Source organism: Aspergillus uvarum, assembly GCF_003184745.1.
Source record: "Aspergillus uvarum CBS 121591 unplaced genomic scaffold BO82scaffold_52, whole genome shotgun sequence".
Lineage (NCBI taxonomy): Eukaryota > Fungi > Ascomycota > Eurotiomycetes > Eurotiales > Aspergillaceae > Aspergillus > Aspergillus uvarum.
The window spans coordinates 1,846-28,338 of record NW_020291349.1 but is presented as its reverse complement, the minus strand read 5'-3'; the positions used below and the strand labels follow the sequence as shown (position 1 = coordinate 28,338).

The 26,493-nt window shown below is 54.9% G+C and overlaps 12 protein-coding genes across 12 annotated transcripts; 6 read left to right on the top strand and 6 right to left on the bottom strand.

Annotated features, from left to right (window-relative positions):
- Nucleotides 1-331: 331 nt before the first annotated feature.
- BO82DRAFT_394323 (UbiD family decarboxylase) lies at nucleotides 332-1,963 on the bottom strand (the record flags this gene model as incomplete). Its single annotated transcript, XM_025638731.1, has 1 exon — nucleotides 332-1,963. One exon carries the CDS (start codon nucleotides 1,961-1,963, stop codon nucleotides 446-448), a length of 1,518 nt encoding a protein of 505 aa, XP_025488987.1. The 3' UTR covers nucleotides 332-445.
- Nucleotides 1,964-2,567: 604 nt separating this feature from the next.
- On the top strand, nucleotides 2,568-3,140 carry BO82DRAFT_244785 (UbiX family flavin prenyltransferase; the record flags this gene model as incomplete). Its single annotated transcript, XM_025630819.1, has 1 exon — nucleotides 2,568-3,140. A coding segment is annotated over one exon (573 nt), but the record flags the coding sequence as incomplete, so codon positions are not given.
- A 1,102-nt stretch (nucleotides 3,141-4,242) lies between these two features.
- On the top strand, nucleotides 4,243-4,917 carry BO82DRAFT_421037 (uncharacterized protein; the record flags this gene model as incomplete). Its single annotated transcript, XM_025640147.1, has 1 exon — nucleotides 4,243-4,917. The coding sequence occupies one exon, from the start codon at nucleotides 4,243-4,245 to the stop codon at nucleotides 4,915-4,917; it is 675 nt and encodes a 224-aa protein (XP_025488985.1).
- Nucleotides 4,918-6,171: 1,254 nt separating this feature from the next.
- BO82DRAFT_356969 (alpha-glucosidase) lies at nucleotides 6,172-8,041 on the top strand. The gene has a single exon (XM_025635882.1). It carries the CDS (start codon nucleotides 6,234-6,236, stop codon nucleotides 7,989-7,991), a length of 1,758 nt encoding a protein of 585 aa, XP_025488984.1. The 5' UTR covers nucleotides 6,172-6,233; the 3' UTR covers nucleotides 7,992-8,041.
- Nucleotides 8,042-8,249: 208 nt separating this feature from the next.
- On the bottom strand, nucleotides 8,250-9,864 carry BO82DRAFT_404843 (fungal specific transcription factor domain-containing protein; the record flags this gene model as incomplete). Its single annotated transcript, XM_025639453.1, has 2 exons — nucleotides 8,250-9,684; nucleotides 9,740-9,864. The coding sequence occupies 2 exons, from the start codon at nucleotides 9,862-9,864 to the stop codon at nucleotides 8,250-8,252; spliced, it is 1,560 nt and encodes a 519-aa protein (XP_025488983.1).
- Nucleotides 9,865-10,264: 400 nt separating this feature from the next.
- On the bottom strand, nucleotides 10,265-12,317 carry BO82DRAFT_356967 (arylsulfatase). Its single transcript, XM_025635881.1, has 2 exons — nucleotides 11,898-12,317; nucleotides 10,265-11,815 (listed from the first exon to the last, which is right to left on the bottom strand). Exons 1-2 carry the CDS (start codon nucleotides 12,251-12,253, stop codon nucleotides 10,474-10,476), a joined length of 1,698 nt encoding a protein of 565 aa, XP_025488982.1. The 5' UTR covers nucleotides 12,254-12,317; the 3' UTR covers nucleotides 10,265-10,473.
- Nucleotides 12,318-12,471: 154 nt separating this feature from the next.
- BO82DRAFT_356966 (general substrate transporter) lies at nucleotides 12,472-14,646 on the top strand. The gene is made up of 5 exons (XM_025635880.1): nucleotides 12,472-12,856; nucleotides 12,907-13,577; nucleotides 13,628-13,974; nucleotides 14,028-14,314; nucleotides 14,364-14,646. The coding sequence occupies exons 1-5, from the start codon at nucleotides 12,718-12,720 to the stop codon at nucleotides 14,462-14,464; spliced, it is 1,545 nt and encodes a 514-aa protein (XP_025488981.1). The 5' UTR covers nucleotides 12,472-12,717; the 3' UTR covers nucleotides 14,465-14,646.
- Nucleotides 14,647-15,054: 408 nt separating this feature from the next.
- Nucleotides 15,055-16,257, bottom strand: BO82DRAFT_404840 (uncharacterized protein; the record flags this gene model as incomplete). The annotated part of the gene is made up of 1 exon (XM_025639452.1): nucleotides 15,055-16,257. The coding sequence occupies one exon, from the start codon at nucleotides 16,255-16,257 to the stop codon at nucleotides 15,055-15,057; it is 1,203 nt and encodes a 400-aa protein (XP_025488980.1).
- A 1,280-nt stretch (nucleotides 16,258-17,537) lies between these two features.
- On the top strand, nucleotides 17,538-18,057 carry BO82DRAFT_434647 (uncharacterized protein; the record flags this gene model as incomplete). Its single annotated transcript, XM_025640958.1, has 1 exon — nucleotides 17,538-18,057. Exon 1 carries the CDS (start codon nucleotides 17,593-17,595, stop codon nucleotides 18,055-18,057), a length of 465 nt encoding a protein of 154 aa, XP_025488979.1. The 5' UTR covers nucleotides 17,538-17,592.
- Nucleotides 18,058-18,096: 39 nt separating this feature from the next.
- On the bottom strand, nucleotides 18,097-20,927 carry BO82DRAFT_404838 (S8/S53 family peptidase; the record flags this gene model as incomplete). Its single annotated transcript, XM_025639451.1, has 4 exons — nucleotides 18,097-18,231; nucleotides 18,303-18,707; nucleotides 18,825-20,555; nucleotides 20,616-20,927. The coding sequence occupies 4 exons, from the start codon at nucleotides 20,925-20,927 to the stop codon at nucleotides 18,097-18,099; spliced, it is 2,583 nt and encodes an 860-aa protein (XP_025488978.1).
- A 2,205-nt stretch (nucleotides 20,928-23,132) lies between these two features.
- BO82DRAFT_404837 (uncharacterized protein) lies at nucleotides 23,133-24,297 on the top strand (the record flags this gene model as incomplete). The annotated part of the gene is made up of 3 exons (XM_025639450.1): nucleotides 23,133-23,512; nucleotides 23,578-24,068; nucleotides 24,101-24,297. The coding sequence occupies 3 exons, from the start codon at nucleotides 23,133-23,135 to the stop codon at nucleotides 24,295-24,297; spliced, it is 1,068 nt and encodes a 355-aa protein (XP_025488977.1).
- A 506-nt stretch (nucleotides 24,298-24,803) lies between these two features.
- On the bottom strand, nucleotides 24,804-26,216 carry BO82DRAFT_434646 (uncharacterized protein; the record flags this gene model as incomplete). Its single annotated transcript, XM_025640957.1, has 2 exons — nucleotides 25,538-26,216; nucleotides 24,804-25,472 (listed from the first exon to the last, which is right to left on the bottom strand). Exons 1-2 carry the CDS (start codon nucleotides 26,144-26,146, stop codon nucleotides 24,804-24,806), a joined length of 1,278 nt encoding a protein of 425 aa, XP_025488976.1. The 5' UTR covers nucleotides 26,147-26,216.
- Between the last annotated feature and the right edge of the window lie 277 nt (nucleotides 26,217-26,493).

Here is a 26,493-nt window from a genome sequence, read left to right as displayed (position 1 = left end):
TCTCCACACAAGAATCTGCTATGGACTCGTAGCTGACCGAACACAAAAGATCAGTGCTAGATAGGATTGCCCCTCATGCCCAAGTTCTTTGAAATGCGACGATCAATAGGCCGAAACCTGGCTTCGCGGATCCGGCCAAAATTCCGACTGTACCAGTCCACGACCCGTGCATTCGCACATTCATCCAGGGTCTTTGTTCTCTTTCCCTTCTTTGCGTTTTGTTCTCTCTTTACTTTTTCTCTTTCTCGCTTCTGCATAAGCGAGAATCGCACAAGTTGATATTAGTATACTCTCTAGAAAGCTGTTATACGTGCTGCTCTGATTGCGTAATGCATGTAAATAGCATGTATGCGTGATGTTCAGCTAAAGTACAGAATCTGTATATATGTTCTTGTTGGATTCGTGCCTGAGGCCAGGGCAAGACAGACTCCAATCCACCATCCCCCTAAAACCCATACGTAGCCCACTTGGCATCCACCTTGTCCTGAATCTCCTGGGGATAATTCCCCCGATAGGAGGCCTCCTTATACGTCGGCACCTCGGAGAACTCGCTGGCGAACATGCAGCACCGCACGACCTTCAAATGGTTGGCCCCGCTCTTGGCGCCGTGCGACACGTACGGGATCAGCCCGATGTTGGGGTACTGGTCGAAGAAGTACTCGTTCTCGCGGGGCTGGCAGCGGGTGGCGTTGGCCCAGATGACATCGCGCAGGTTGGTGGGGTCGATGTCGTCGCCGACGAGGTAGACAATGGGGATGTAGTAGCCGGGCTTGGAGGCGAAGACGGTGTGGCCGACCTCGCGACAGAACGCCTCCATGGTGGTGTGGCGCGCGCGCAGCTGCGCGCGGTCGACCTGCAGCACGAACCAGAGGCAGTGCGACTCGAACGGGTTCCAGACCATGGTGATTGGCAGCCCCGCCTGCTCGCAGATGGTCAGCACCTCCGCCGCCTGCGTCAGCCCCCAGACCGTCTCGCTCTCCTCGGGCGCGCGGCCCGTTACGCAGATGGGCAGGATGGGGTCCCGGCGGTAGGTGATGGCGTCGATCTTGTGCAGCGGACATTCCTTCTGCTCCCCTGGGAAGATCAGCCCCGGGTACTCGGCCATGGGGCCCTCGGGCGCGGTCTCGGTGCGCGAAATGGACCCTTCGAAGACGATCTCCGCGTTCGCCGGGACGAGGATGTCGTTCGTTTCGGCCTTGGTCACCTCGACGGGGCGCCCGATCAACGCCCCGATGTACTCGCTCTCGTTCACCCCCTTCGGCAGCGGCATCCCGCTCACCATGATCGCCGCGGGGGGCACCCCGAAGCACAGCGCAAAGGGGCAGTCCTGCCCCAAGTCGGCCCACATCTGCCGGATCACCCCGATGTCCTGCCGGGGGATCATGGGCCCCACCAGCGTGCGCTTCCCGTGCAGCATGCTGCGCGTGATCGACCAGTTCACCCACGACCCGTCGGGGCTCTGCACGATGTACATGCCGAACGTCTGCAGGAATTTGCCGCCGTCGTCGGCGTGCAGCTTGGGGACGGGCAGAGCGGTAAGGTCGATCTCATCGCCCAACAGCTTGAACTCCTTGACGGGCCCCGTGGGGACCTCCGTCGGCGGGATCTGGGGCAGGTGCTTAGCGGCCCGGAACTTGTGGACGATTTCCTGTCCGCTTGCGGTGGATGGCAGCCCCAGCGATTTGGCGATGCGGATGAACCGCTTGCCCGGCTGCTTGCTGGCGCCGACGGGGGCGCCCAGCACGCGGAAGAGACCGCTCGGGTGGCGACCCTTGAGGTGGTTGAACAGCGGCGCTTTGTCCTCGGTCTCGTAGACCTTGCGTGTGATGGCTGCCAGCTCCAGGTCCGGGTCGACTTCCTCGTCAATGGCGACCAGGTCGTTCTCGGCTTGCAGGTCTTGAATGAAGCGCCGGAAGCTGGCGCAGGCAGACAGGCTGGATTCTTGGGGGGTGGTTTCGGCCATGTTGGAGAATACAGATCAGTCTGTGAGAGAGTTGGGTATGACAGATTGCGTCCCCTTTTATAGGGTTGAGTCGGCATTCGGTGCCTGAGGTCGGTACCCCAGGCCATGGCCGCGGACGGAACATATCTCCCAGCCGGGGATAGCGTGGTAAGGCCGAATGGCCCGAGCCCCACATGCCGCTGACTCATCAGCCCTAAGTCGGCCAATCTGAACCTTCACATCGTGCTCTGAAGTCAAGCTATACGCGCCAAGAGAGATTAATATCTTTGATATAGCGCCAGTTGCTGCAAAAGTACCAAATCGAGTCTAGCCATGCCCCGCTTTCACCCCGCAATCTGCTGCCGACTCCCGAGACCACCGCGCGGCTTGAGTAATGGAAACGGGGATTGCATCACATTCAGGAGACGATCACCTCTTAATACTGCGGTGCTAAGGCCTACATAAACCCTGCACACCGCCAAGTCACTGCAGACATTCCTGATAATCCAACTCCCTCAATCAAATCCTCGCCTCTCCCAATCCACCCCCTCAACCCTCACGACAACTCAAAATGTCCACATCCACATCCACTCCCACCACCCCACGAACAACCACGTTAACAGCCCGCCGCAAACGCATCATCATCGCCCTCACCGGCGCGACCGGCACCATTCTGGGCATCCACGCCCTCCTGGCCCTGCGGGCCCTCAACGTCGAAACCCACCTGATCCTCAGCAAATGGGCCGAGAACACCCTGAAGTACGAGACGGACTACACGGTGGCCAACGTGCGCGCGCTCGCCGACTTTGCGTACAGCAACCACGACCTGGCCGCGCCCATCGCCAGCGGCTCCTTCCGCGTCGACGGTATGATCGTCGTCCCCTGCAGCATGAAGACCCTGGCCGCCATCAACGTCGGGTACGGCGAGGACCTGATCGCCCGCGCCGCCGACGTCATGCTCAAGGAGCGCCACCGCCTCGTGCTGGTCACCCGCGAGTGTCCGCTGAGCAGCGTGCACCTCGAGAATATGCTGGGCGTGACGCGGCATGGGGCCATCGTGTTCCCCCCGGTGCCGGCGTTCTACACGCGGCCCGCCGGGTTGGCGGATGTGGTGGAGCATATTGTTGGGCGGGTGTTGGATTTGTTTGGGTTGGAGGTGGAGGGGTTGCCGAGGTGGGAGGGGTTTGTTAAGGACTGATCTGGAATTGTGGTTGCGTTTTATAGAGGGTTGCTTTTCCCTTGGGGGCTGACTGGAGTTGGGTGGTTGTTTTGGTTGGGTGGTATTGTGTTGCTCGGGGTTGTTTTACACCGGAGACTCTCCATGTCGATTTTGTATTGTATAGAATGTTTTATCGTTGGGAGGAATAGATATACATAATGGTCATTGGTATTGAAACTCACACTCTCCAATCCTAACTCATGCTGGAATATCTCAGAAGCTGGTATCAAGGGCTCTGTATGTCCTCACCGAAAAAGATGAAAGCAGTACCTGATCACGTTTTATTACGGTCGTGTGTTTGCTTAGGGGCACATTTCATTATTGATTATCTGAGGGCCCTCCATGTTGGAATCAAGTACCAATAGAACATGAGTTATCACTAACCTTCCTTTTGTACATGACTTTAAAGGCCGCGGATGTGGAGATCGTGCAGCGCGTGCATGATTGTCTGTCCCTGAAGGAGATTGCGTACTCATCCCGCAAATTGCAGAACCTACCACTGGGGTTGTTGACGTTAAAGTTTGAGCGATCCGAGCAGACAATAAATGTTCCTGACACTAAGTCGAAAATTGACTATCGCTGTCGGGCATGCTGAAGCGTCTGTGGTTGAATTGTTGTGCATTTGGTGGTGACGGGTTCGAAGTGAGGTTTTTCGTGAGCTTATAACTACAGACAACATGTCAGCTGACCGGAATTGCCCTGACACACTCTTGCCATCTCAGTCACTCACTCCCCATTTCGCTCCGAGTCCATTTATCACCACCATGCAGCACAAGTCAGTCAGTTCGCCACCGGAACTACATATAGACCAGTGATCACATCGGGTCCACATACGAATCTTGGGCAGAATACCCGACGGATGTGATGAGATCGGGCCCGGCCGTCAGGGGTCCAGATTCGATATTTCTAGACCAGACCCCCAACCCATTTGTCGATTTGGACGGGCAGAGACCTTTCATCCTTTTTTTCAGGATTCTCTCACACACGACCTCATTGCGAGGTTCTTTCATTCTTTCCTTTCTGTCCTTGACCCAATTGGTAGTCACTCACTCAATCACGCACTCATTCATTCCTTTACACCATGGGTCGGTGGTCTCCTCGACAAATAGCCCGTGCGGCGGCATTTATGCCAGCCAGCAGTCTCGCTTTAACAATCTCAGTCTCGGCTGCCACGGCTGTCGGTGCTTGGGTGGTGACAGTAACCTCGACCTATGCCAGCACTGTCACCCACACCGGCAGCAGCCTGGTCCCTGTCGTGACCACGGCCACCACCTGCACCGTCCAGTCGACCCCTTCCTACAATGGCTGCTCGGAAGTAGCATGGGTACAGGGTACAGCGACCTGGCGCGAATACTGCTCGGGGGTGTCCGTGACTGGCGGCGTCCAACATACTCTCGTTCCGGCCTACATGCCAATTTTTGATGCCTACCAGTGCTATTTCTACTGCACCATCTACTCTACCCAACGCAGCGGTTTCAACTACTATACTGTAGCTCACTCCTGTGAATTCCTGCCCGGAGACCTACGAACCGTGTCCGCGCCCGCCAGCGTGCAGGCCGCAACGATGTTATCGGTGGCAAAACCGGTAGCAGCGACAGCACTGGCAGCAACCGCAACAACTCCGGCAATAGCAGCAGCAGCAGCGCAGAACCCTCTACCCAGTCATCAGGCACTGGCACCTCCCCCGAAGGTGTATCTGCTGTATCTGGTTCAACCGGCGCGGGCAACGCTGCTAACAGCACAGCCTCTGCCATGAGCTCTGCCTCGTCATCCACCAAATCCTCCTCTAGCGATAGCAACAACGGGAATATCTTCGGAAATCAACCGGCTGCCAATTCTCCAGAGGGAAACCCCGGTCAGTACAGTGCCGGTGCAGTCGCCTCCAGCTTAACCAGACAGACCAGCACACAGGTGACCTCTGCCTTGGTAACGGCATCCACTCCCGCAAGCCCGACAGGCAGTGCAGCCGGGGCATTATTCACCGATGCAGCTTCAGCTTCAGTATAGCGGGTGAGCGTCATCCCAGGAGTAACCACCTTGATGGCTGTTCTGGCCATCCTTCTTGAAGCGCACCTAGATGAATGCTTTTCATGTATATCAACATCCACAATCACCACGAGCCAAATTATGTACAACGCTAATAAATAATACCAACACACATTCACCCGCCTATCCTGCACCGACTATCCCAGTTGATTAACATCCTAAACCCTCTCCACAGCCTCGTCTCAAACCCCTCGCCATCCTCCCCCTGTTCGAGCAAAACCTACAACTCCGCACCCGTCCTCCCTGTAGACTCAAACAAGGTCTAAAATGCCCAGCGAAGGACCTCCCCTCCCCCCCCCAAACCATCGCCGCGAGTGATGGTAGCGTCGGCTTCGTCGGGGGGTAAGGTGATGGTGGTCATCTTTGTGGATTGGATTTGGGAGGAGGTCGTCCTTGATGGAAACGAAGCAGTGGAGAGTTAAATCTGCATTCTCGATCACAAGTGCGATGAATCGCACGGTTATTCGACCTCCCAATATATGAAGGACATCAAACCCAGCCTCCCCGCATTCCCTCGTTCAGCGGGTTAGGGCAGATCCCAGGTAAACCTCAACCACCTCATCCATTCCCCACGACGTCGAACTGACATTGAGGAAATCAGACCGAAAAAAAGGGCTGATGCCACGCGAGAGTTCCAGTCGACAAGGTTTACCCTAATCTTGTAGGCCTTCTTTAGACCGGTCTGGCTCGTGGAAGAAGCAAGGGGGTCAAACCGTCTAATGGGCAGAAGACAGCAGCAACCGTGTTAAGCGCCATCTCGGCCCGACGTCAAGCCAATGAATTAGCCCTAAGTGGAGAGAGCGGGGAAATGTCATCTCGGCCCGATTTCAGACCAATCGATTGCAAAGTGGGGGGAGGAGAGAGAGCGATGTGTTGTATGAGCCATGCAGATGCACAGTGCCATAGATAAGAGAGCTGCTGCTGCTTGCTTGCTTGCTTGTTGCCAGCTACTATTATTGCCTTTTCTTTCACTCATTATCCCCTCCCTCTCCCTCTCCCCCTGCCTATACATTCTGTCTTCTCATTATGTCGACCACCCCCTGGTGGAAAAACGCCACCATCTACCAAATCTACCCGGCCAGCTTCCAAGACTCCAACGGCGATGGCATCGGCGACCTCCCCGGCATCCTCAGCCAGCTGGACTACATCCAGTCGCTGGGAGTGGACGCCATCTGGGTGTGTCCGATGTACGACAGCCCGCAGTACGACATGGGGTACGACATCCGCGACTACGAGGCCGTGTACGCGCCCTACGGCACGGTGGGGGACGTCGAGGCCCTGATCGCGGGGTGCCACGCACGGGGGCTCCGCATCCTCCTGGATCTCGTCATCAACCACACCTCGCACGAACACGCCTGGTTCCAGGCCTCGCGGTCCTCGCGCACCGACCCCAAACGCGACTGGTACATCTGGCGGCCGCCGCGCTACGACGCGGCCACCGGCGCCCGCCACCCGCCGAACAACTGGCGCAGCTTCTTCGGCGGCAGCGCGTGGACCTTCGACCCGGCCACCGACGAGTACTACCTACACCTGTTCGCGGAGCAACAGCCCGACCTGAACTGGGAGAACCCGGCCACACGGCAGGCGCTGTACGCGTCGGCCATGGAATTCTGGCTGCGGAAGGGCATCGACGGGTTCCGGGTCGACACGGTGAACATGTACAGCAAGCCGCCGGACTTTCCGGACGCGCCGGTGCGCGACCCCGCCAACCGCTACCAGCCGGCGGCGGACCTGTTCTGCAACGGGCCGCGCATGCCCGAGTTCCTGGCGGAGATGACCACCATCCTCCGGAGACACAGACCGGCTGGCGACGCCATCACCGTCGGCGAGCTGCCCAACACCCCGCACCTCCCGGACGTGTTGAAGTACGTCAGCGCGGCCGCCCCGCACCAGCTCAGCATGGTGTTCCAGTTCGACGTGGTGGACAGCAACATGGGCACGGACCAGCGGTTCGACACGGTGCCGCGCACGTGGACGCTGAGCGATTTGCGCGCGCGTGTGGGCGCCACGCAGACGCTCATGGACGGCACCTCGGACGGGTGGAGTACCGCCTTCCTCGAAAACCATGACCAGGCGCGCAGCGTCTCGCGGTGGGGCGATCCGGACCAGCACTGGGCGGAGAGCGCCAAGATGCTCGCCATGCTGGTTGCCAGCCTCTCCGGGACCCTGTTCTTGTACCAGGGCCAGGAGATCGGCATGGTCAACGCCCCGCCCGCCTGGGACGTGGCCGAGTACAAGGACGTCGACAGCATCAACTACTACCGCTACGTGCGGGAGACCGCGGGTAACGATGATGATGACAACCCAGGCGCCCTCCGCAGGGCCCGCGCGGCCCTGGATTACCTGGCCCGCGACCATGCGCGCCTGCCCATGCAATGGAATGCGTTGCCGCACGCCGGCTTCACGGACCCCCGCGCCACGCCGTGGATGCGCGTGCATGACAACTATCCCACGGTGAATGTGAAGCGCCAGGTGTTTGAGGACGGGTCGGTGCTGAATTTTTGGCGGGCGTTGGTGCGCGTCCGGAAGCAGCATCCGGACGTGTTTGCGCGAGGCGTGTTTCGGGATACCGACCCGCAGAATGAGGCGGTGTTCGTCTTTGAAAAGATGGGCCGGAGCGAAAAGTTGATGGTGGCGTTGAACTTTACTGGGGAGGTGCAGCCGGTGGCGTTGGAGGGTCAGTTCCATGGGAAAGCGAGGAAGACGTTGGTTAAAAATTATGAGGAGGAGAGGGAGGATATTTTGCAGCCGTATGAGGGCAGGATTTATTTGGTGGAGGTTTAGTTGGCTTTTTATGGGTCATCTCGTCTCGTTTTGAGTGTTTCGGGAGACTGGTTTGGCAGGCATAGATTGACAACCGTTATCTGTTTTAAACGTCCTACCGCAGAGATTAGACATTCAGTAGCTTGATTTCGTCGTACACCCGAGAGTGAAGGCTACCGAACCGTCTGCCATCGGATTTCTTACTCGAGGATAGTCTTGGCCAACTCCAATCAGGCTGAACCAATTCCATGTTCATCCTGTCACACTGTAGTGCTGAAACTACCCATCATACAGATAGCTATCATCCACAAACTCCGCCTGATGGAGAAGACTATGCACCGCTAGCTGATGATGGCGCTCAAACCCATCCGACCCAGTCAGCCGATCAGGATTCGATCCTCTCGCCTCTTTAGACTGGTGGCTACTGCACGCTTCGATCAACACCTCGAGATCCAAGATCATCCCCTTCGCATGAGCCGCCCGCCCAAAGTTCCGCTGCAAGAAGGCTATGGCCAAGGATGCCCGCTCTAGCGCCGTGCCCAGCGGCAGGGACAGTGAGTCCCCTGATCCTTTTTGACCTGAATCCCGGGCCAGATGGAGACACAGACGCGCCGCGTGGTAAACACACCGGGCGATATCCACAGAGAATGAAGTTGGAGGAATGAGAGCCTCATTCTGCAAGATCGAGTCGATGATACACGTGCTGTGCTGGTGGCATTTTTCCCGGGCTTGAAGGACGAACGGGCTGGAGCTCAAGGAATTAAGAATCGTCAAAGATGCAGCGTTGGGATGGCTGGCAAGGAATATCCGGAACAGATCGCACTGCGCTTGGTGCCATGCGACTCGGATTTCGAGGACCCGTCCCAGCCACCGCGATGGTAGCTGGGTTTGGAACTGGAGATTAGCATGGCTCAGAGAAGGGGTCCCAAAAGACGCGGTGATTTGGGCGCCGATCTGCAACAGACTTGTCTGAAAGCCTCGAGCAATGGCATCAAGATCAACGACGGGCTGTTCCACTAGGGCGAGTTGGCGAGTCAGGCGAATGATATCGCGACGGACTTTGGACAGACGCAAGATGAGTTCGAGCGTACCGTGCGAGGCCGGGGACTGATCGGTCCGGATGCCAGACGGACGACGGATCATGCACTCCGGTATCGGCGAGCCGAACATTTCCTCGCGGCAAGGGAACTGCTGGTAGATCTCCCCATAGTCGATGGTGCTGTAGCCCGGAAGACCGACCGAGAAGTATCCATCAAGTAGAGCCATCGTCCACGCAGCTCTGCGGCGGGTCTCTTGAGCCACGAAGCCAAGATGGGGACTTTCGTGGTTGAGACGCAAAGCAGTTACTTGGCGACTAGCGAGCGATGCCAGCATGAATGCTTGCCCGAAACCACCCACTTCGGCGTAATAGTGAATGATGAGAAACAGAGCTTGCAAGTGAAAGATTGACGGCCTCTCGAGCTGGTTGAGGATGCGACTTTCAGCCCGTGCAATCCAGGAAGCGCTATCGTAGGAGACTCGCCCTGAGGACGGGCATCGCAGATTGACAATGGCGCAGATGGCAAGCACGAGGCTTTCCTCCAGTCTCTCTTCAGAGTACATTCGTCGAATTGAGGACTCATGTAGGAAGCTGTACCCTGGGAGGGGATATAGGTACCGAAAGTAGAGGTCGAGAAACTTGATCAACTCTTGCTTGCTTTGAAGCGGAGAAGTACTGAAGTCAAATAAGCATGAGCCAGTGACGCAAATCAATAGACTGACATACGTACCTTTTCTGGTGACTCTCGGCGCTCGAAGCATGGTCGGTGCCCTTCCTCAAGAAGGTGCCAGCTCGCTTTGACCCCGGATAATGGCAGTCACGATGTCGCCTTTGACAATTGTCACATTGGGGCATTTCTCCCGAGCAACGAGACTTTTGCGCGCGACATCGCAGGCATGCTCGTGCCGCTCGACGACGGTCGGGCTCATCCTCATTCCTTCGCTGGGAGTTTTCTGAACGCGATGCTGATCTCTGAAAAGAACATGTATACTTCAACCGCTCGCAGTTGCTACAGATGTCGAATTTGCGATCACATCGAACCTAGATATGGGCTTAGCTTGGACATGACGACATTATCAACGATATCAACGTGGGCTGCCTACCTTACGTGACCGGCACTGGAAGCACGGATCCGAGCGCGGTCGAGTCAAAGAGGTCGCCATGAGTATGAAAAGAGAGTCAGATCGCACCTCGTAGGTGCTCTTGAGCATCAATCCACCTCAGATGCGGAGTACTTGGGGTTCCTTTGCGGACTCGTGGAGGCGATGGCGCAACCGAGAGCCACAAAGGCGTCAGTGCGCCATGTACTGTATCGTACCTGTAGACTGTAGTTGATGTGGAGAATGTGGAGACATCTGATAGGAACAGAGGCGAAACGCTGGAAGGGATCTTTATCCGATCGTCAGGTACTAGGTAGGCGTGCATTCTACTCGTATTTCACCCTTAGATGATGTCCACCGAACATCACCAATTCCTCTTTGAGCCGTTTTTCTTGAGTTCTTCCTGGAACAAAGAATACGCGTCAAACATCCCCGAATTCTGAAAGTACGCTTCATAATGTGCAATCATTTCCCCCAGCTTTTCCGGATGGCTGTCCGCCAGATCATGCACTTCACCCAGATCAGTAGACAGATCGTACAGCTCCCACTTTCCCTCTCCGCGTGGTGGAGGGAGAAACACGGCCTTCCAGTGACCGACACGGACAGCGGCTATGCCCAGCTGTTCCCATCCCACGACATCGGACTCGTACAGATCAATCCTCCCATCATCTGACTTCAAGAGCGGGCGCCAGGAATGTCCTCTTGGGAGGGCTACCTCTCTTCCCCTAAAATTTGTCCCTGGGTGGTGCAACCCCGCAAGATCCAGCACGGTCGGAAGCACATCCATAACCGTGGTAAACGTTTCCGTGATAGCCCCCGGCTCCATATTCATCATCGACGGATACCGCACGATGCACGGGCAGCGAATACCACCCTCTGTGGTGAAAGACTTGGTGGCTCTGCACGGTGCTGTGGCCGCCGACGCCCACTGCGGTCCATACCATACAAATGAATCGTGGTTGCCCAGGTTCTCCAAAGAGTTATCATAGTATTTTTCGATCACATCCCCCACTGTCTTCCCGGCCATGACCGGAATAGCCTCCAGCAGCTGTCCCTCGGCCCCATTGTCGGACATGAAAATCAGGAAGGTATCGTCCCACTCCCCGGTCGACTCTAGGTACTGTCGCACCCGCCCAATATTTTCATCCATGACATCGACCATGGCGGCATAAATCTCCATCGTCCGACTCGACTTCCGCCGCTCTTCGTCAGTGAGTTCGTCCCAGGGGGTAGTCCCCAGCGTGATGATTGGAGCCGGATTGACCCCCTCTGGTACCAGACCATTTTTGATCAGGCTCTTCAAGCGACGACTTCGCAGAGCAAGCGGCCCGTCGTCGTACCAGCCCTTGTACTTCCGGATTGTATCTTGCGGCGCCTGCAACGGCCAATGCGGCGCTGTGAAGGCGAGATAAGAGAAGAACGGCTGCTCTCTCTGCATCTCTGTCCGATTTCCCAGGATCGACAAGAGATTATCGGTAAAGGTGTTTGAGGAATAGAAGTCTTCGGGTAGATCTGTTGCGCCGTTAATGAATTTATGGTCGCGCATCCACAGTCCCTCCTTGTCCCTGAAGATGACCCGTGGTTTCTCTGTTGTGTCGTAGAGTTGCGGTTCGTGGTTGAAGTGATTGCCTGCGCCAGGCAAGGTGGCAAAGACTTTAGTGAAGCCTCGAGAGCAGGGCGCCACATCCTTAGTGAGACCAAGATGCCTGCGATTGTATCGCCATCAGTTCACGGGTCAGAATTTACCCTCCACATTACGGAATCTCGGTGACACGATCGCATACGCACCATTTCCCGGACATGCATGTAAAGTATCCGTTATCCTGCAATATCTCAGGCAATACGGCCACCTTGTAATTCAGGTAGCCCTCGTAGCCTGTCTTCCCATCGAAGATATGAGGAAACCGGTTCCGTCGCTCAGCCATGACCCCGAGTCCGGCGATGTGAGCGTCGGTGCCTGAGAGAAGCATCGCGCGAGTTGGCGAGCATGACGCTGCGGTGTGAAAGTCGGTCATCCGCAGACCTTCCTGTGCCAGCTGGTGGAGGTTGGGCGTGTGAATCTCCCCTCCGAAAGGGGAGGTGTCGCTAAACCCGAGGTCATCAGCAACAATGATCAGAAAATTCGGGCGCTTTGTAGATGGCATGATGATCGAAGTCGGAGGCATCTGGCTTATCACACGCTATCAGTGCAGGTGCGGACTGTTATGTATGATGACCGTCACAAAACATCTCATCTCCACTGGGATCGTGCGGGAAGGGCGGGGGTTTAGTGGCGATGTTGCCATCACTTAAAATGATGGCTTCATCCGCATTCCAATAAGCGGTTGCAAAACCACGGCTGTCGGTCGCGCTACGGCTGTCGGTCGCGCTACGGCTCTCGGTCGCTTAGTGTTTTTTTTTTTTTTTAGTTGCATCTTGGCTTCATGGGCGGCCATCAACCGTGAACATCTTCCTCCCACGGAATCTGGGGCAACTATCGCAACATCGCGGCTCATGGTGACGAATATATCCTCAAAGCTATTAAAGATGGATGGCCGCGGTAGGAATCATTCTGATGAGTATATGCCAGATCACTGTGAGCGGAGATTGACCTCTCCTCAACCACACGATGTCAACCTTTGGGAGCTTCAAGCTCAAGTCCGGTCTGGTGACCAGGAACATGCTGGTAGCATATATGCTCATTGGCTTGAGTGTTTTTAGTTATGGGTTTGACGATTCGGTATACTCAACCATTCAAACCATGGATGGTAGGGGAGCTTGAGCCTAATATCGACAATAGCCAGCTAACCTCAACTAGCCTTTGAAAAGCAGTTCGGATCGTACAACTCCGCAACAGGCGAATACGGCTATACCACAAAACATCTCGCCTATCTCAACTCGCTTGGTTCGCCCGCGAAAGCGTTTGGGACCGGGCTGGGTTGGTTTGTGGGCGAGTACTTCGGCCGCCGGCTCTGTTTCATCAGCATGCAATTCTTATGCATCTCGGGCATTGCGATCAGCTATACTGCCACATCCTTTGGGCAGATCCTGGCCGGTCGAATGGTAGTGCAGTGCTTCATTGGATGGGAGAGCTGGCTGGTACCCATGTTTCTGGCGGAAATCAGTCCCGCCGCCATCCGCGGCGCCACGGTGGTGGTGTATGTGTTTGCTCATATCTTCGGCTCGTTCATTTGCTCAATCATTACCTACGAAACGGCCAAGATGGAGGGCAATGCCTCGTGGAAGATCCCAATCGGCGTGATGTGGACGTTCCCGTGCTTCATTCTACTTTGTTCGTGGTTTGTTCCAGAGAGTCCTCGCTGGCTGGTACGGAAGAACAAGGTCGAGGCCGCCACTAAGCAGCTTCGGGACTTATACAAGGGTCAGGAAGTGGACGTGGGTCAAGAGGTGGCGGTGCTGCAAGCATCGATCGAGGCAGACGCCGAGACGAAGGGTACCTGGCTGGAATTGCTTCAGGGAACCAATCTGGTGAGACAAGTCAACACCTGGAGACACACACCTACTGACAAGACACACAGAGGCGCACCATGATTGCAGTCATGACTGCCATCTTCAATCAAGTGACAGGGCAGAGCTTCGTGAGCCAATACGGCACTCTCTTCGTGAAGTCGCTGCACGTCATGAACCCATTTGCCTTCGCCATGATCTCCCGAGCACTGACCTGTATCGGGCCCCTAATCACCTTTTCCCTTGTAGACACCACCGGCCGTCGGCCGATCTATCTGATCGGAGGAGTCATGACAACTGCATTGCTGTTCGCCTGCGGTGGCTTGGGCACCGGGATGATTACCGACGACAAGAAGCGAGGCGTCTGCGGTGTGCTTATGATGTACGGCCTGTTCTACATCATGTCCTTTGGTTCCATGTACAGTATTTCCGTGCCTCTCTTCCCAGACACCATACTGACTCGTGCGATAGCGCCGTCATCGTAGGAGCCGAGACCCCACACCTGCGTCTTCGCGATCAGACTTCGTTCGTGGCGTGGACCATCCGTGTTGTGTGCGATTTTGCTGTCTCGTATTCCCTGCCGTATCTGCTGAATGCGCCGTATGCGAACCTGCAGTCTAAGGTTGGCTTTATCTATGGCGGCCTTTCAGCGGTCGGGGTGATCTTGGGGTACTTCTTCCTGCCCGAGTTGAAGGGTCATTCCTTGGAGGAGCTGGAAGAAATGTGGCGACGCCGCATTCCGACACGAAAATTCGCCAGTAAGTTATTTGCTCTCAGGGCTGCAGAATGCGACTAACCGAACGGTAGCCTGGAAAGCCGATGCGAGCGATAGCGAGAAGGTGGCCGATTTGGAGTCGGAGCGAGAGTTGGAGAAAGACGATGTTGGAGTCACCGGTCGCTACGTCTAGTTTTCGACACTAAACGTCGTTCTCATGATAAGTAACTTCAGATTTGACCGCTCAAGGACATGAGGAAGTGCTCAGACATCTAAGAAAAGTGCTCCAACACGTAACTAGCTGAAATAGACACGAGGTGTAGATTTGTTGTGTTGAAGATTCAAATCATTGCTATGTTACGGGGGGATTGTTTCTGCCACCGCCCAAACCTACATACGTAGTAGTTACTGTACCAGCGGGGCGTTCTGCCGGCCATAGCGGTGAAGCGGACGGTCACGTGTAACTTAGGGTGGCCGCTTTACCGGTCTTTCTGCCACCGCCAAACAACTGCTTTCCCTGGCTCGCTGCGGCACACTGTCGTCAGTCCACAATAACAAGTTAATTGTCATTCATTTATCTATCTGGCTTGTTGTACTGACGATGCTTCATGTGAAACCGTCGTGTTCCCTTTGAAGCCACGAAGCAATTAATTTAATTGAATTCAATTTAATTCAAAGATATTCTTTCTGTTGAAACCCGGTGCGGCAACATCGCAAGCCTTCCAGCATCCCGCCAAGTTGACTAGACCTGATCTGTACTGTACAGGCAACCGATTCCGGCTCTCATCGATTGTTAATGGAATAGTCTACCTTGTATCCTGCCTCCGAAAAGAGAGCACATTCCACCCCCCGAGTTGCAGAGATAGAGCGGCGATCTAAATAGAACACAAGCGACTTATCTGATAAGTCCGGACACTCAGAAAGATCAGTACTCTGACATTCCAAGCGATAAGCGCCACCTATGAGCGGCGTTAGAACACCAGACACCATGAGCCCCGCCTTGCGATGCAGGCGCCCACGTTGGTAAGCGCTGAGCTGCGCCCTCTTGAGCCAAAGCTCTTGAATGCTGCCACCACGCGTACTCGAATGGTCATTTCGATCGAAGATGGCCTGTATGACGCTGGGATAGCCAAAGTCGGCGGCCGCTATCACCTCTTTGTCGAGTATCAAGCCTCGCTTCGTGAACTGCTCCTCCCTCGCGACCATCGCCACTGCCACCTCTGGCTTCCCTGCTGCCAGGGCCGTGCGCAAGGACAGACCCCAGTGCAAGGGGGGATTCATATCCAGAAACACCTTGATAATTCCCAGCGGAGCCGGCACGCAGTCCATGATCCAGTGCAGGCGGTGGGAATTGTTCGACGCCACCGGATCTCTCCCATGATCCCACGAGTTCCACGGCGACATGTTCGGATACAAAGACAAAGACACCCCCGGTTCATCCCACGAGCACGAGCGCAACATGAAATCCGGATTGTCCGTCAACGCTTGTCGAATCCATCGTTCGTTGCGCAGGAGACACAAGGGTCGGAAGGAGGAGTAGTCCGGGTGCTTGCACTTCGCCCCCTGAGAGATCAGCAGCTCCAATAAATCCTCATTGACCTTGTCCCACGGCCGTGCGAAAAGCGTCCCCAGTGGATCAGACGGGGGCGGGAAACCGCCGTCCAGAAGCAAGCGAGTCAACTTATAATTCTGGGCACCGATGGCTCGTTTCATCAGCCAGATGTGCTCCTCCCCGAAAGGTCGAGCGACTTCCTTATGCTCGTGGTGCAAAAGACTGGTTATAACGTCCTCCCACTGCGGCATGGACTGCGTCTCATGGCGAATCACTGAGGCGACCGCCTGCCTCAGGGGGTCGTACCGGTCATCGTCATGTTGCCAACACGTGCGAATAAACTCACGCGCCGCTTGGAACATGCGCTGGGATTTGGCATCGGACAGTGGGGAAAGGCCACTTCCAGACTGTGCGCTGGTGTTCTTAGAAGCCATGGTTGGATGGTCGAAAGATGGTTGGTGGATGTTGAAGGCTGGGGGAGGGAATTTGAAGATGGAGGATGGTAGATGAATCAGTTTCACGAGGAGCTAACCCCACGTATTTATAGATCAATCTGTCCTCGAGGAAATCCCAAGCAGATGAGCCCACTATGTCTGGTGGTGGATTCACAATGCCTTCTCTGTCTTGTCTTTGCTGAAAGAGGGAAAAGAATCGTCTTCGCTCGAGGACAATGTTAAGTCATTGATTTCTTGTTGGAGAAAGCAGACATCAAGACAATGGTCACAGGTAAGTACGCAGAGCATTATGGTACAAAGAGGTAGGGACGTCCAGAGCCCTCTTGTGACAATACCTCTGTAAAGCATAGATCCTGGGCTTTGTTGAAAAGTACACGGCGACCCGACCAGTCGTTGTGAGTCTGCAACGCTCAAGAGCTTGTGAACAATGGCATTATAGCAGCAATAGAAAGGGCTGTGGGTTCATCAGTTCTTTGACCGGTATCGAAGGCCGTGGTCGGCGCACACTGTTTTGTTATCTTTTATCCTCTCCAAACAATGCTCCGGTAGGCAGGATCACGGCAATGTTCATCACCCCTTTGAACGATTGAGAAAGGCAACCCGGATTCACGTCTTACTTCAGCCTTTAATATCGACTACCACTTCAGCCTTTATCTGCATACCATAAACGCTCTTGTTATCAAGTTTCCCTTTATAATAGCGTCCCCTGGTGAAGTGCGAATTGGGCTCGGCAATATGGTGAAGGGAGACATGATATCTCGGGCCACAGGGCGACTAGAGAAGATTTTGAGGACGTAGAGCCCAATTAGCCTCGAAATGCATCTAGTATAGATGGATGCATCTTGTACTATTGATTAATACCAATAGGGGGGTCAACAGGGCAACAATCGAAGTTTGTTGTCACGGGTCCAGATTGAGTTCCGATGTAAGGTATGAAGAGTTACAGTACAGTACACATACGTACTCTATATCCTAGCTGCAGTGGGGACCAACGATGGCGGATGCGCAAGCACATTGAGGTCAAGTTATAAAACAACTATGGAGACTATTAAGGGCAGTGCAGTTAAAAAAAAAAAATAAAATAAAATCAAAAATAAAAGAACTAAAACAAACAAAGTCAACAATCAATACTCAAACAGACAAAGCGAACAAAGGAATCTGGCTGCCCGCCACAGTATCACATACAGTGTATGATTCCGTAATGTTACATCTCCAGGAAACCAATCGACCGAGCACGAGGTGTGGGTTCTAGATCGGACCCTCAGTGATCGGTGTGTGGAGGCAATCCTAGAAGTGCCGGCTGTCCGGAGCTACATGAGCTCGGGGTTTTTGCGCCCACGCCCAATCTATGTGGTTACGGGCGTACGCATTGCCAGCAGCTCGTTCACTGTGACTGCCCGAGACGATAGCAGTACCTCGGGCCAGGCTTCCGCCTCTGCGAGCGATCCCACAGGTACCGTCCCTACCGCAGGGTTCGAGGCAGAAGTGCGATCCGCAGGCACCATCGTGAATACGTATGAGACTGCCCCCGACATTGTTTTCGCATACCGAGTGCATATAATCCGCGACAAAGGCGACGGCAAAGTAGGCCAGAAGATGTTTGCTCACAGGGCGGCCTTTATGACGGGGACAGCCAGCGATTCGGGTCTCGAGTACCTGGAGGTCAATCCGCAAATTCTTGAGGAAGATATCAACCGGCCATTGGAGAAGGTCCAGGTGCACTTGATTGGGGATGACGAGGCTTGGGTATCCGGTGGTTTCCGCCTTACCGATCATTGACTTGAGCTGCTTGAAGTAGGAGAATCTATCTCAACGAGTTCACGCACGGCCCTTTTGAATTTGTTGGCTCTTTCTTTGTCCGTATATCGATTGTGGAGAAAGAAGTTGTCTGGACAGATACAGCACAATCCAGAGTCCGAATTTCCGGAAATCGAATGAAACAGTCTCTCCATACTGTCCTTTTTTCGTAGTTGCGCGAGGGATTGGGCATCCAATTCCCCCGGATATTGCTGATGGAGGTATACAGCGTACGAAAGCAAAAGGGCAGTGATCCCCGCTGCTACCGCCGTAGCGACCGACGAGCCCGTCCTACGATTAGGGGGCATGTATTCACAAAGCCTCTCTGGTACGTCTTGGCCGATCGCGGTGAATGATAGCCCCGAGTAAGGCACCTTCAACGGAGGGTTGTTGGGGCTGGCTGTTCCCTTGAAATCGGCCGAACGTATCGAGATCACATTCCCCAGCCTTGCGGGCACGTTTGGGGCTGCTTGGAGGCCGTTGTTGCCCGCGGCGGCGAGGAAGATTATCCTCCCTTGTCTTATTGATACCATATTCATCACGGTTCTCTCAATGACTTCTCCAGCGTCGTCGACTGCGAAAGACATCGAGATGATGCTGCATCCATTCTCGATGGCCGCCCATCTTATGGCCTGTCGACTGTTAATGGCGCTTTCCTTTGCGTACGAGACGTGCGTTGAAGGAAACAGGAAATGTGGAAGAAAAACATAAATAAGGAAAAAAGAAAATCCCCCACTGGGTCTACATACCTCGCCGATTCTCTTCTGGCTGCTCCTGAGCATGTCCGTATCTTCTGCCACTTTGGCCACAAAAATGTCCGCGAACAGTGTGACTTCTGCCACGAGAGTAGCCATGAAAGTCCCATGCCCGTCTGAGTCGCTCATAGACTGAGTACCCTCGGCACCGGTGATAAAATCTTTGTAGCCCTTGATCTGAGCTGGTCGCATCTCATGACCCTGAAAGTATGCCGTCGCGAGGTTGCACCCGGTATCTAGCACAGCCACACGGGTGGGTGTCATTGCAGTGTCTCGACGCACAACACTGATATCTCGCAGTTTTTGCATCCAACTTTGAGATTCCTGCACACCTCCAGCATGAGATGAAGCGGAGGGCTGAGAGACTAGGGGTGGATTGTCACTATTGTCACTCTGGCTAGGGTCGGCAGGGTTAGGGTTGGCAAGAGTTGGGCTGTCGGAAGGCGGCGGTGGTTCCGAATGATCTTTTCTCTCGCAGTGGTTGTTGCCCTTATAATTGCTGGGTAGTGAACTCGCCAGCCACTCCAGCGGCCTCACAACCTTTTCTTCCAGAATCTTCCGTCTCTGCAAGATGTCCATGGTGGTGTGAAATTTGAAGATGCTTCCCTGAACGCACGCATCAATGGCCTGGCTTAGGACAAATTTGCCCGTGTACCCTGTCCAGCTGTCGTCTTGGAATTCGCCGAAGAGCTTCGACGTGGTGCAAAAGGTTTTGTTCATCTCACGAACGAAGAACGTCGTATCTTGTTGGAGCTGAGGCGTCTGAATCGGCCTTCCCAGACAGATCTCTAGGAGCAGAACCCCCAGCGAAAAGATCCGGGGACATCGGTGGATTAGGTCGGTGGTCGAAAACTCCTCCAACTCGTGCTCAGTGAGGGCGAAGGGGATTGAGATGAAGACTTTGCATGGCAGCGGGGCAGCCGGGTCGTCGGAGTTTGACCTGAACCAGATGGTGGTATCGGACCACTTCGCCAGCATCATCTTCGTCTCATACAACTGCCAGAACCCGCGTGCGACGGCATGGCACAGCGCAATCTTCTGCGGAATGTCGAGCCTGTATTCTTCCAGAGCGCGGCTTAGGGGAACCTCTCTGCCGGGTGCGGCTTCATGGTGCAATGGGTAGCCATAGATGTGCCTGGAGAATCCGCCGTCTTCGAGCACCAAGAGCAGGCGAGCATGGTTCTCTTCACCCAGTTTCGTACACAAGTTGGTCTCGTCCATCTTGGCAAGGTGGGCCTCTCTGGCCAAGGTAATCTCTTCCTGGGACGTGATACACCCAAACTCCTGCCAATACTGCAATGAAGGCGGAGATATGAGCACATCCAACATGCTCTTCGCACCGTCCTCTCGCTCGGGCCTGCCCAGGTACAGCATGCCAACGTGGCCCTGCTCAGTCGAGGACCTCTCACAGCCCTTGCAGACTGAAAGACCCCAGAGGGCTGACAGAATGCTTGTGAAGGCCGTATCCCGTGAAATGCTGTCTCCTTGCGACGCCCCACGATCGCTCATCAGAATTGCTATCTCATCCGAAAGTGTAGTGGACTGGCCGAGCTCCAGGATCGAACGAGCGGTGATGAGGGGGGACGAGACAAGGAATCTCGGCGCTTCCTCCAGAAACTCAGTGATCCTTGCTTGTGGATCGCCCTGCTGGTGTCTCCCGATGGCTTCCACAATCGTTGGTAGATTTTCATCTCCTGGCCACACTGCCTCGAAGCGGTCTGGCCACTGATATAGTATCTAGGATTAGCCTTATCGAGTCATAATACTGGGTGTTGCCGAGCTCACCGTCTTGATCCACCTCAGTGCGCGAAGAAGATCTAGCGCTAGACCCCGAATTCTAGGGTCTGGGTCTGCACTTTCTTGAATCCGACCGAGATATTCGTGGACATTCAGAAGGTTCTTCGACAGTGCATTGACCTCCTCGGAAAGCCCGCCATTTTCTTCTCCTACTTCCTCAAAGAGGTCACCCATTTCCTTGCTAAGAGAGATTGCGACCTCTACAGGGTCATTCTGGGGTGGCACATCTAGGTCGTCCGATGGCTGGGCCATCCAGGGTCTGAACCAACGAGCCAGAAAAGTTGCAATCATGGCTTTCATTTTGCACCCGGCTCAGGGAGTTGGCTCTGGATAGTGATGCTAGACTAACAGAAAAGAAAGGAGGATGTCACTCGGGGGGAATAGAGGTAATGGTTAGGGGTAGTCAAGACTGCGGACAGGGACCTGCGTTTGTCATTTTGCAACTGCACCGGCGGGATCGACTAATATACCTCTTTTAAGTAATGCTTCAATGTCTTGACAGATAGGGAGAACAAACTTTCACTGGTCAGACATCTCAAATCAGTTGTAGTGAGTATAACTGCAGTCGATTCACAGTAGTTCTGGAGACAGAAAAAACCTTTCTCCTATATCGAAGGCAATCCTCCTAACTCAAAAACCGCCTCCAGCTTCTGGAGCTCAGATGCCATGCAGTTGTCGACCAGATTCGGTAATCTTACTGTGGCCATTGACGTTGCTGTCGCGAGTTTGTCTCGCCAATTTCGTTCGCTATGTCAAGTTTAGTCTCAGCTTGATAGTCTTACTCAGGGCCCTGTGACAACATGAGAGAAACCGCCTACCTGAGTGTCCGATGCCCTGTCTTTCACTGGATGGCAGAGCTTCACTTCTTTGCGTATCTGTAAGGCCATTGACATTGGCCAATCCCTTCGGCGATGAAGATCTTGCAATGAATTCTTCGGATTCCTAGTCAGTGGGATGTCTTGTAAATCCAGCCCCTGTCTCCAATCCTATGCCATCCTAGATGCCATTGAAGACGGAGATCCTGTTTTAAATCTACCATTTACACCTCCTTGGCTTGGTGTGTCAGAGAAGCACAGTTCTAGGCTTCATAGCCTGGGTCACTCATGGGAGATAGTGAATCCATTGTAATATGTTATGTTCGAGTTATGATTCCACCAAGAGGGCCACGACAGCAGGCTCTACCAATCTTTCTTGTGGTGGGCACTGGTCCCCAAGTCCTTTCCATAGACTTTCCAACAGGATGGGATGATCAAACGCCATGAATGAACACCGCTTCTCTGGGTGTAGGAAGGTAAAGCGGGGGACTTTGACCTAACCGACCCTCAACGCTAGACAGGAGCGACTCTAACAGCTGGTGTGAGGCTGCATTTCCCCCTTTCCGTGGACTTGTGCATCGTATTGGTAAGCAATATGTTTTACTCTTCGTGTTTGGCGGATGTGTCTTTGCTTTTTGGTGACCACCCTCCCCCTTTTTCAATCTCCCACCGCTCCTGCCTGTTGCTCTGTCAATGTTTCAATCAGACCCCGATAATGTGGCCATGCACATCTCCGGTGCATTTTTCCTCGGAGCATAATTGAGAAGAATATTTTGCAGAGCCCTGTACAATCTTTCCATGAAATTACCAGAAGAGAGTTCAGACCAGACCCAATGTACTGTGTGTGCACCGCCTGTGTCTCTGGTCCTTTTGAGTTTCTCGATATCATTCGAGGCTGTGTCAAAACCACCCGCTGGAATGTTCTGGGCAGTGGACTGAAATCCGACAAACCAGTGCATTGACATGGCTCGTGTCTAACTTCTGCTGGTGACCTGGCTAAAAGTCCTTTCCTGCATCCTTAGGCATCTAGTGCGCGTATGAAGCCTTGTCTTGATTCTCCTTTTTCTCTCATTCTTAGCGCTACTCCATCTACACCGATCAGCGTTACAAGTATTTCCCAACACATCGTTCCTCTTGTCAATCGGAGCCCACTGGCAACAGCGGAGCATAGCCCTTTGAGAAGGATATTTGCCTGGAATCTTGGCCAGGTATGTAAGACGGTCTGCTTTGAGGCAGAGAAAGAGGGGTATCCTCAGCATCAAAGAAGAAGTGGCTTGGTACCCTATGTACCTTATGACACTCAGTGCCAGAAGCTTTTGAGGTGCTCCTCCGACTCTGAATTTCATGGGCTTCTGAAATGACAGCAGGCCACTGTTGCCTCCTCTTAGTGATTGAGTGACGCCAAATCCTTGCCCTTGCTAACCTCACTGATACAGTTAGAACCGGATCCATATCAGCCCTACCTCGATAGATCGGAATCATGATGTATAGCAGCAGAGATCTCTATTGGGATCAACGATATGAGCGTCTGAAATCCATAAGACAGCGTTATTTAGCCCGGAAGTTCCACCCATCGGAACGAGACCAACAAGAGGTACTCGGGACTAGCTTGATCACAGCTATCCGCAATGAATTCAAGCTCTGTCTTCAGCAAGACCACCTCATGCGCGAGAAGTGGGCGGTGGTCAGGATGTCGGATTTTAACCTCTGGGTTGATGGATGGGGCGCCGCAGCCGCAACGGAGACATTGCTTGATGCTAGGCTTCAGGCTCTGCCAGAATCGGATCAAAAGTGTCTACAGGATAACCTCAACCAGCTCAAGGATGCTCTTAGCCAAGGACTCTCCGTGGAGAGAAGCGAAAAATCAATGAGGAATGTCGATTTTCTCGTCTCGCAGTTGGCCAAGGACGCCGTGGCCATCAGACGGAGAGAGGCACAACCACGGATCGCGGCTAAATCTCACGAGGGGAGCCAGTATCCAAGCCCCCCAGAAGCAGGCGATGATCTCAAATGTCCTTGTTGCTGCCAATACCTGCCCGGGACTATGGCTACGGACACCAATGCATGGAGGTAAGCACCATTCCTGTCATAGGCATTGCTTCACTACGGAGATTACTGATTGTCCCATCACACAGACAACATATTTTGAAAGACATCCAACCGTTTATCTGCATCGCCGAAGGATGCCCGACTCCAGGGGTCCTGTACAGCACGCGAAGAGACTGGGAGCGCCATGTGGAGATGGACCATCGCCCCAACCTATGGCTCTGCCCCATTTGCCGCGACATGGGCACCGCAACCGAGAACGTGAAAACCTTGCTCACCCACATAGGGGATCATCACGCAGACGCGATTCCCCAGAAAGACGCCGTTCATGTCATCCATGCGGGCGGGTTCACCTCGTACGGAATCACGTCCTGTCCCCTCTGCACAGAGACTGGATCCCTGGACAGCCCCGATCTAATCGATCACGTCCTTCAACACACCCGTGACTTTGCCCTACAGGCACTTCCGTGGCCCAAGCAGACGCAGGATCATGCCCCAGCCCCAGGTTCTCGACCCGGCACATATAACATGAGACTCCTGACGGATCCAGACTACGTCCGGTCGTGGTTGAACGAGGTCAGTGAGCAAGGTCCTCCACCTTCGACCCCCCAGCACTGGACCTCAGGACCTGGGACGAGGCTGCCGAGGAACCTGCGCAACATTCCAGCAGCGCCTGGGACTACTTCGACCGGAATCCGTATTTTGCGGACGACTCGAGCAGTGGACCCTTTCCTGCGACCTTGTCCGAGCGCACCGGACACATGTCGGGTGGCGAGGAGGCGATTGACCACCAGGTTGAAGGCTCTTAGCAGTCCAGAAACCGCCACACGCCAGACAACAGAGCTCATTCGCGACCAACCTCAAGGGCGGACGCGATGCCTGAATGTCTAAATCTCGGGACTATCCACTACGTTACAGTTCATGTTCAATGTCAGAATGCCAGTGTTTCCCTTTTATTCTTTATGCTTCTCCAAGTCTCCCAACCTCCATGCGCACAGTTAGTCTAATCTAATCATTTTTGTTCTCGTCAGATAGTCGACTTGGAAACGTAAACACCCCCAAGCGGCAGACGATGGTAGATATATCCTTCCGGTTCTCCTGCTCCTACGGAATGTCATCTCCACCACAGTAAGTACCGTATCCGACGCCCTCCTATCCAACCCACCCCTTGTTCACCAGACTCCGAATGGCCACCAACCGGCCCACGCGGTCAAAGCTCATACCGCCCAGGATCTTGAACGTCGAAATCTCGGCCTGGAAGACCTTGGCGAACCAGCTCCGGATCTCCACCGCGAGGAGCGAATCGACCCCGCAGCTAACGATCGGGCTGCCGGGGGCGGCCGTCTTTTGTGCTGCGCTGGTGCTGGCGGGCCTCCGCGACGCGCTGGGTGCCAATCCCGGACGGGGCGACGCCGAAATCGACGCGGATGGCGCCGCTGCAGATCTCCTCCCATTCGCTCCCCTCCAGGTACGCGCACAGCCGGAAATCCGACCACCAGCCGCGGTGGTCTCGCCCGCTGCCGGGGTCCCCTCCACCCGGTTGACAGCGTAGGGAGAATTGCACCTCCACGCCCCGCTCGTGGTCAGGGATGACTAGCGCGGTGCTGAGGCTGATATCGCAAAGCTCATAGCCGAGGATCGCTCGGTCGTCGGCGAGGTGCTGTCCCTGCTGCTGCATGGCCTCGACGGCCATCGCCATCATGCCGGCGGCCGGGAAGAGGACGGTGCCGTTGATGCGATGGTCCTCGATCCACGGATGTTCGGAGCGTATGAGGAAGTTGCCCCAGCGCGCGTCCAGCGGGTTCCAGTCCACCGCGGTCTCTCCAAGCAACTTTGACCGCGGTTCGTTGCGGAGCCGATGGTTGCGGCTCGTTCGACTTTCAAGAAAGTAGTTCCGGGAGTGATCCCAGGCGTATGAGGGCAGGTCGGCCAGCGAGACCAACGCAGAAGGCGGCATCACCCTTACTTTCTCCTCCTCTTCATCCTGTCTCCGATCTGGTTGACCCGGGTCCAATCAATCGGCAACCCCAAGCACCACAGATGCCCCACCGCCTGGAGGAGAGAGTTCACTCCGGCCAGGCCTCGCTGCAGCGGGGCGAGGTAGCTCATCGTCTGGTCCTGCGCCTGGAGGATCTCCTGAGTGGGACCACGCAGGGCCCCGTGGGGACCGATCTCCAGACAGTAGGTGATGTCCATCAGGAGCCGGTGGCTGCCGTCCAGCTTCTTGACGACCCCTCGCTTGCTCAGCAGACCCCGGAAGGCCTGGAGGAAGCGAACGGGCCGCACCAGGTTGCTCGCCCAGTAGCTGCCCTCGCGCAGCGTCTCGGCGGGGACCCGCTGGCCCGAGACGGTCGAGACCATGATGACCCTGCTGCTGCGATTGCTGCTACTGTACTTCTCCGCGGGCTCGACCTCACCAATGGTCTCCGCGTACGCATCCGTCACCGAGTGCAAGTGGTGGGGGTGGTAGGTGACCCCGGTCCGCAGCTTGCGGGCGAAGATCCCCACGGCGTCAAGGACGGCTTTTAGGGCATCAATGGCGGCCTCATCCCCGGACAGCGTCACGTTGGTCGTACTGTTAAAGCACGCTATGCTCACACTCTGCGACCCGGCCAAATACGGGGCCGCGTCGGCCGGGGAGAGTCCCACGGCCAGCATCGCGCCGGGAATGGTCGATGCATCCCGCAATTTCGAGGACACCAGCGAGTCCCAAAATAGGCGATCCTCCAAGCGCTGCGCGCAGATATGGCTCCACAGCAGTATCTGCCAAAAAAGGAAGAGTTGAGCACTGTAAGCAAGAAAAGGGGAGGGGGGAAGTTAGGGCTCGCTTAGGGGGGGGGTACAGGGACGCACCCTCACCTTTCTTCTGTGGAGCGTGGTCAAAGCAGGCGCCTATCTCAGTGCGTCTGTTTGCCGTGTTACCGTCCGCTACTTCGTCTTGTCACCAACCGTGGCCGGTTGACCTCGGTTCGATCCAAATATCCCACCCAGAATTCCACGCGAAG

Bases quoted from the DNA above. Each gene is read 5' to 3' on its own strand.
- BO82DRAFT_356969 (XM_025635882.1), top strand. From the start codon at position 6,234: ATGTCGACCACCCCCTGGTGGAAAAACGCCACCATCTACCAAATCTAC.
- BO82DRAFT_356966 (XM_025635880.1), top strand. From the start codon at position 12,718: ATGTCAACCTTTGGGAGCTTCAAGCTCAAGTCCGGTCTGGTGACCAGG. The intron at 12,857-12,906 runs GTAGGGGAGCTT...AACCTCAACTAG, and splicing joins AACCATTCAAACCATGGATG to CCTTTGAAAAGCAGTTCGGA. The intron at 13,975-14,027 runs GTACAGTATTTC...CTCGTGCGATAG, and splicing joins ATCATGTCCTTTGGTTCCAT to CGCCGTCATCGTAGGAGCCG.
- BO82DRAFT_356967 (XM_025635881.1), bottom strand. From the start codon at position 12,253: ATGCCATCTACAAAGCGCCCGAATTTTCTGATCATTGTTGCTGATGAC. The intron at 11,816-11,897 runs GTGCGTATGCGA...ATACAATCGCAG, and splicing joins ACATGCATGTCCGGGAAATG to GCATCTTGGTCTCACTAAGG.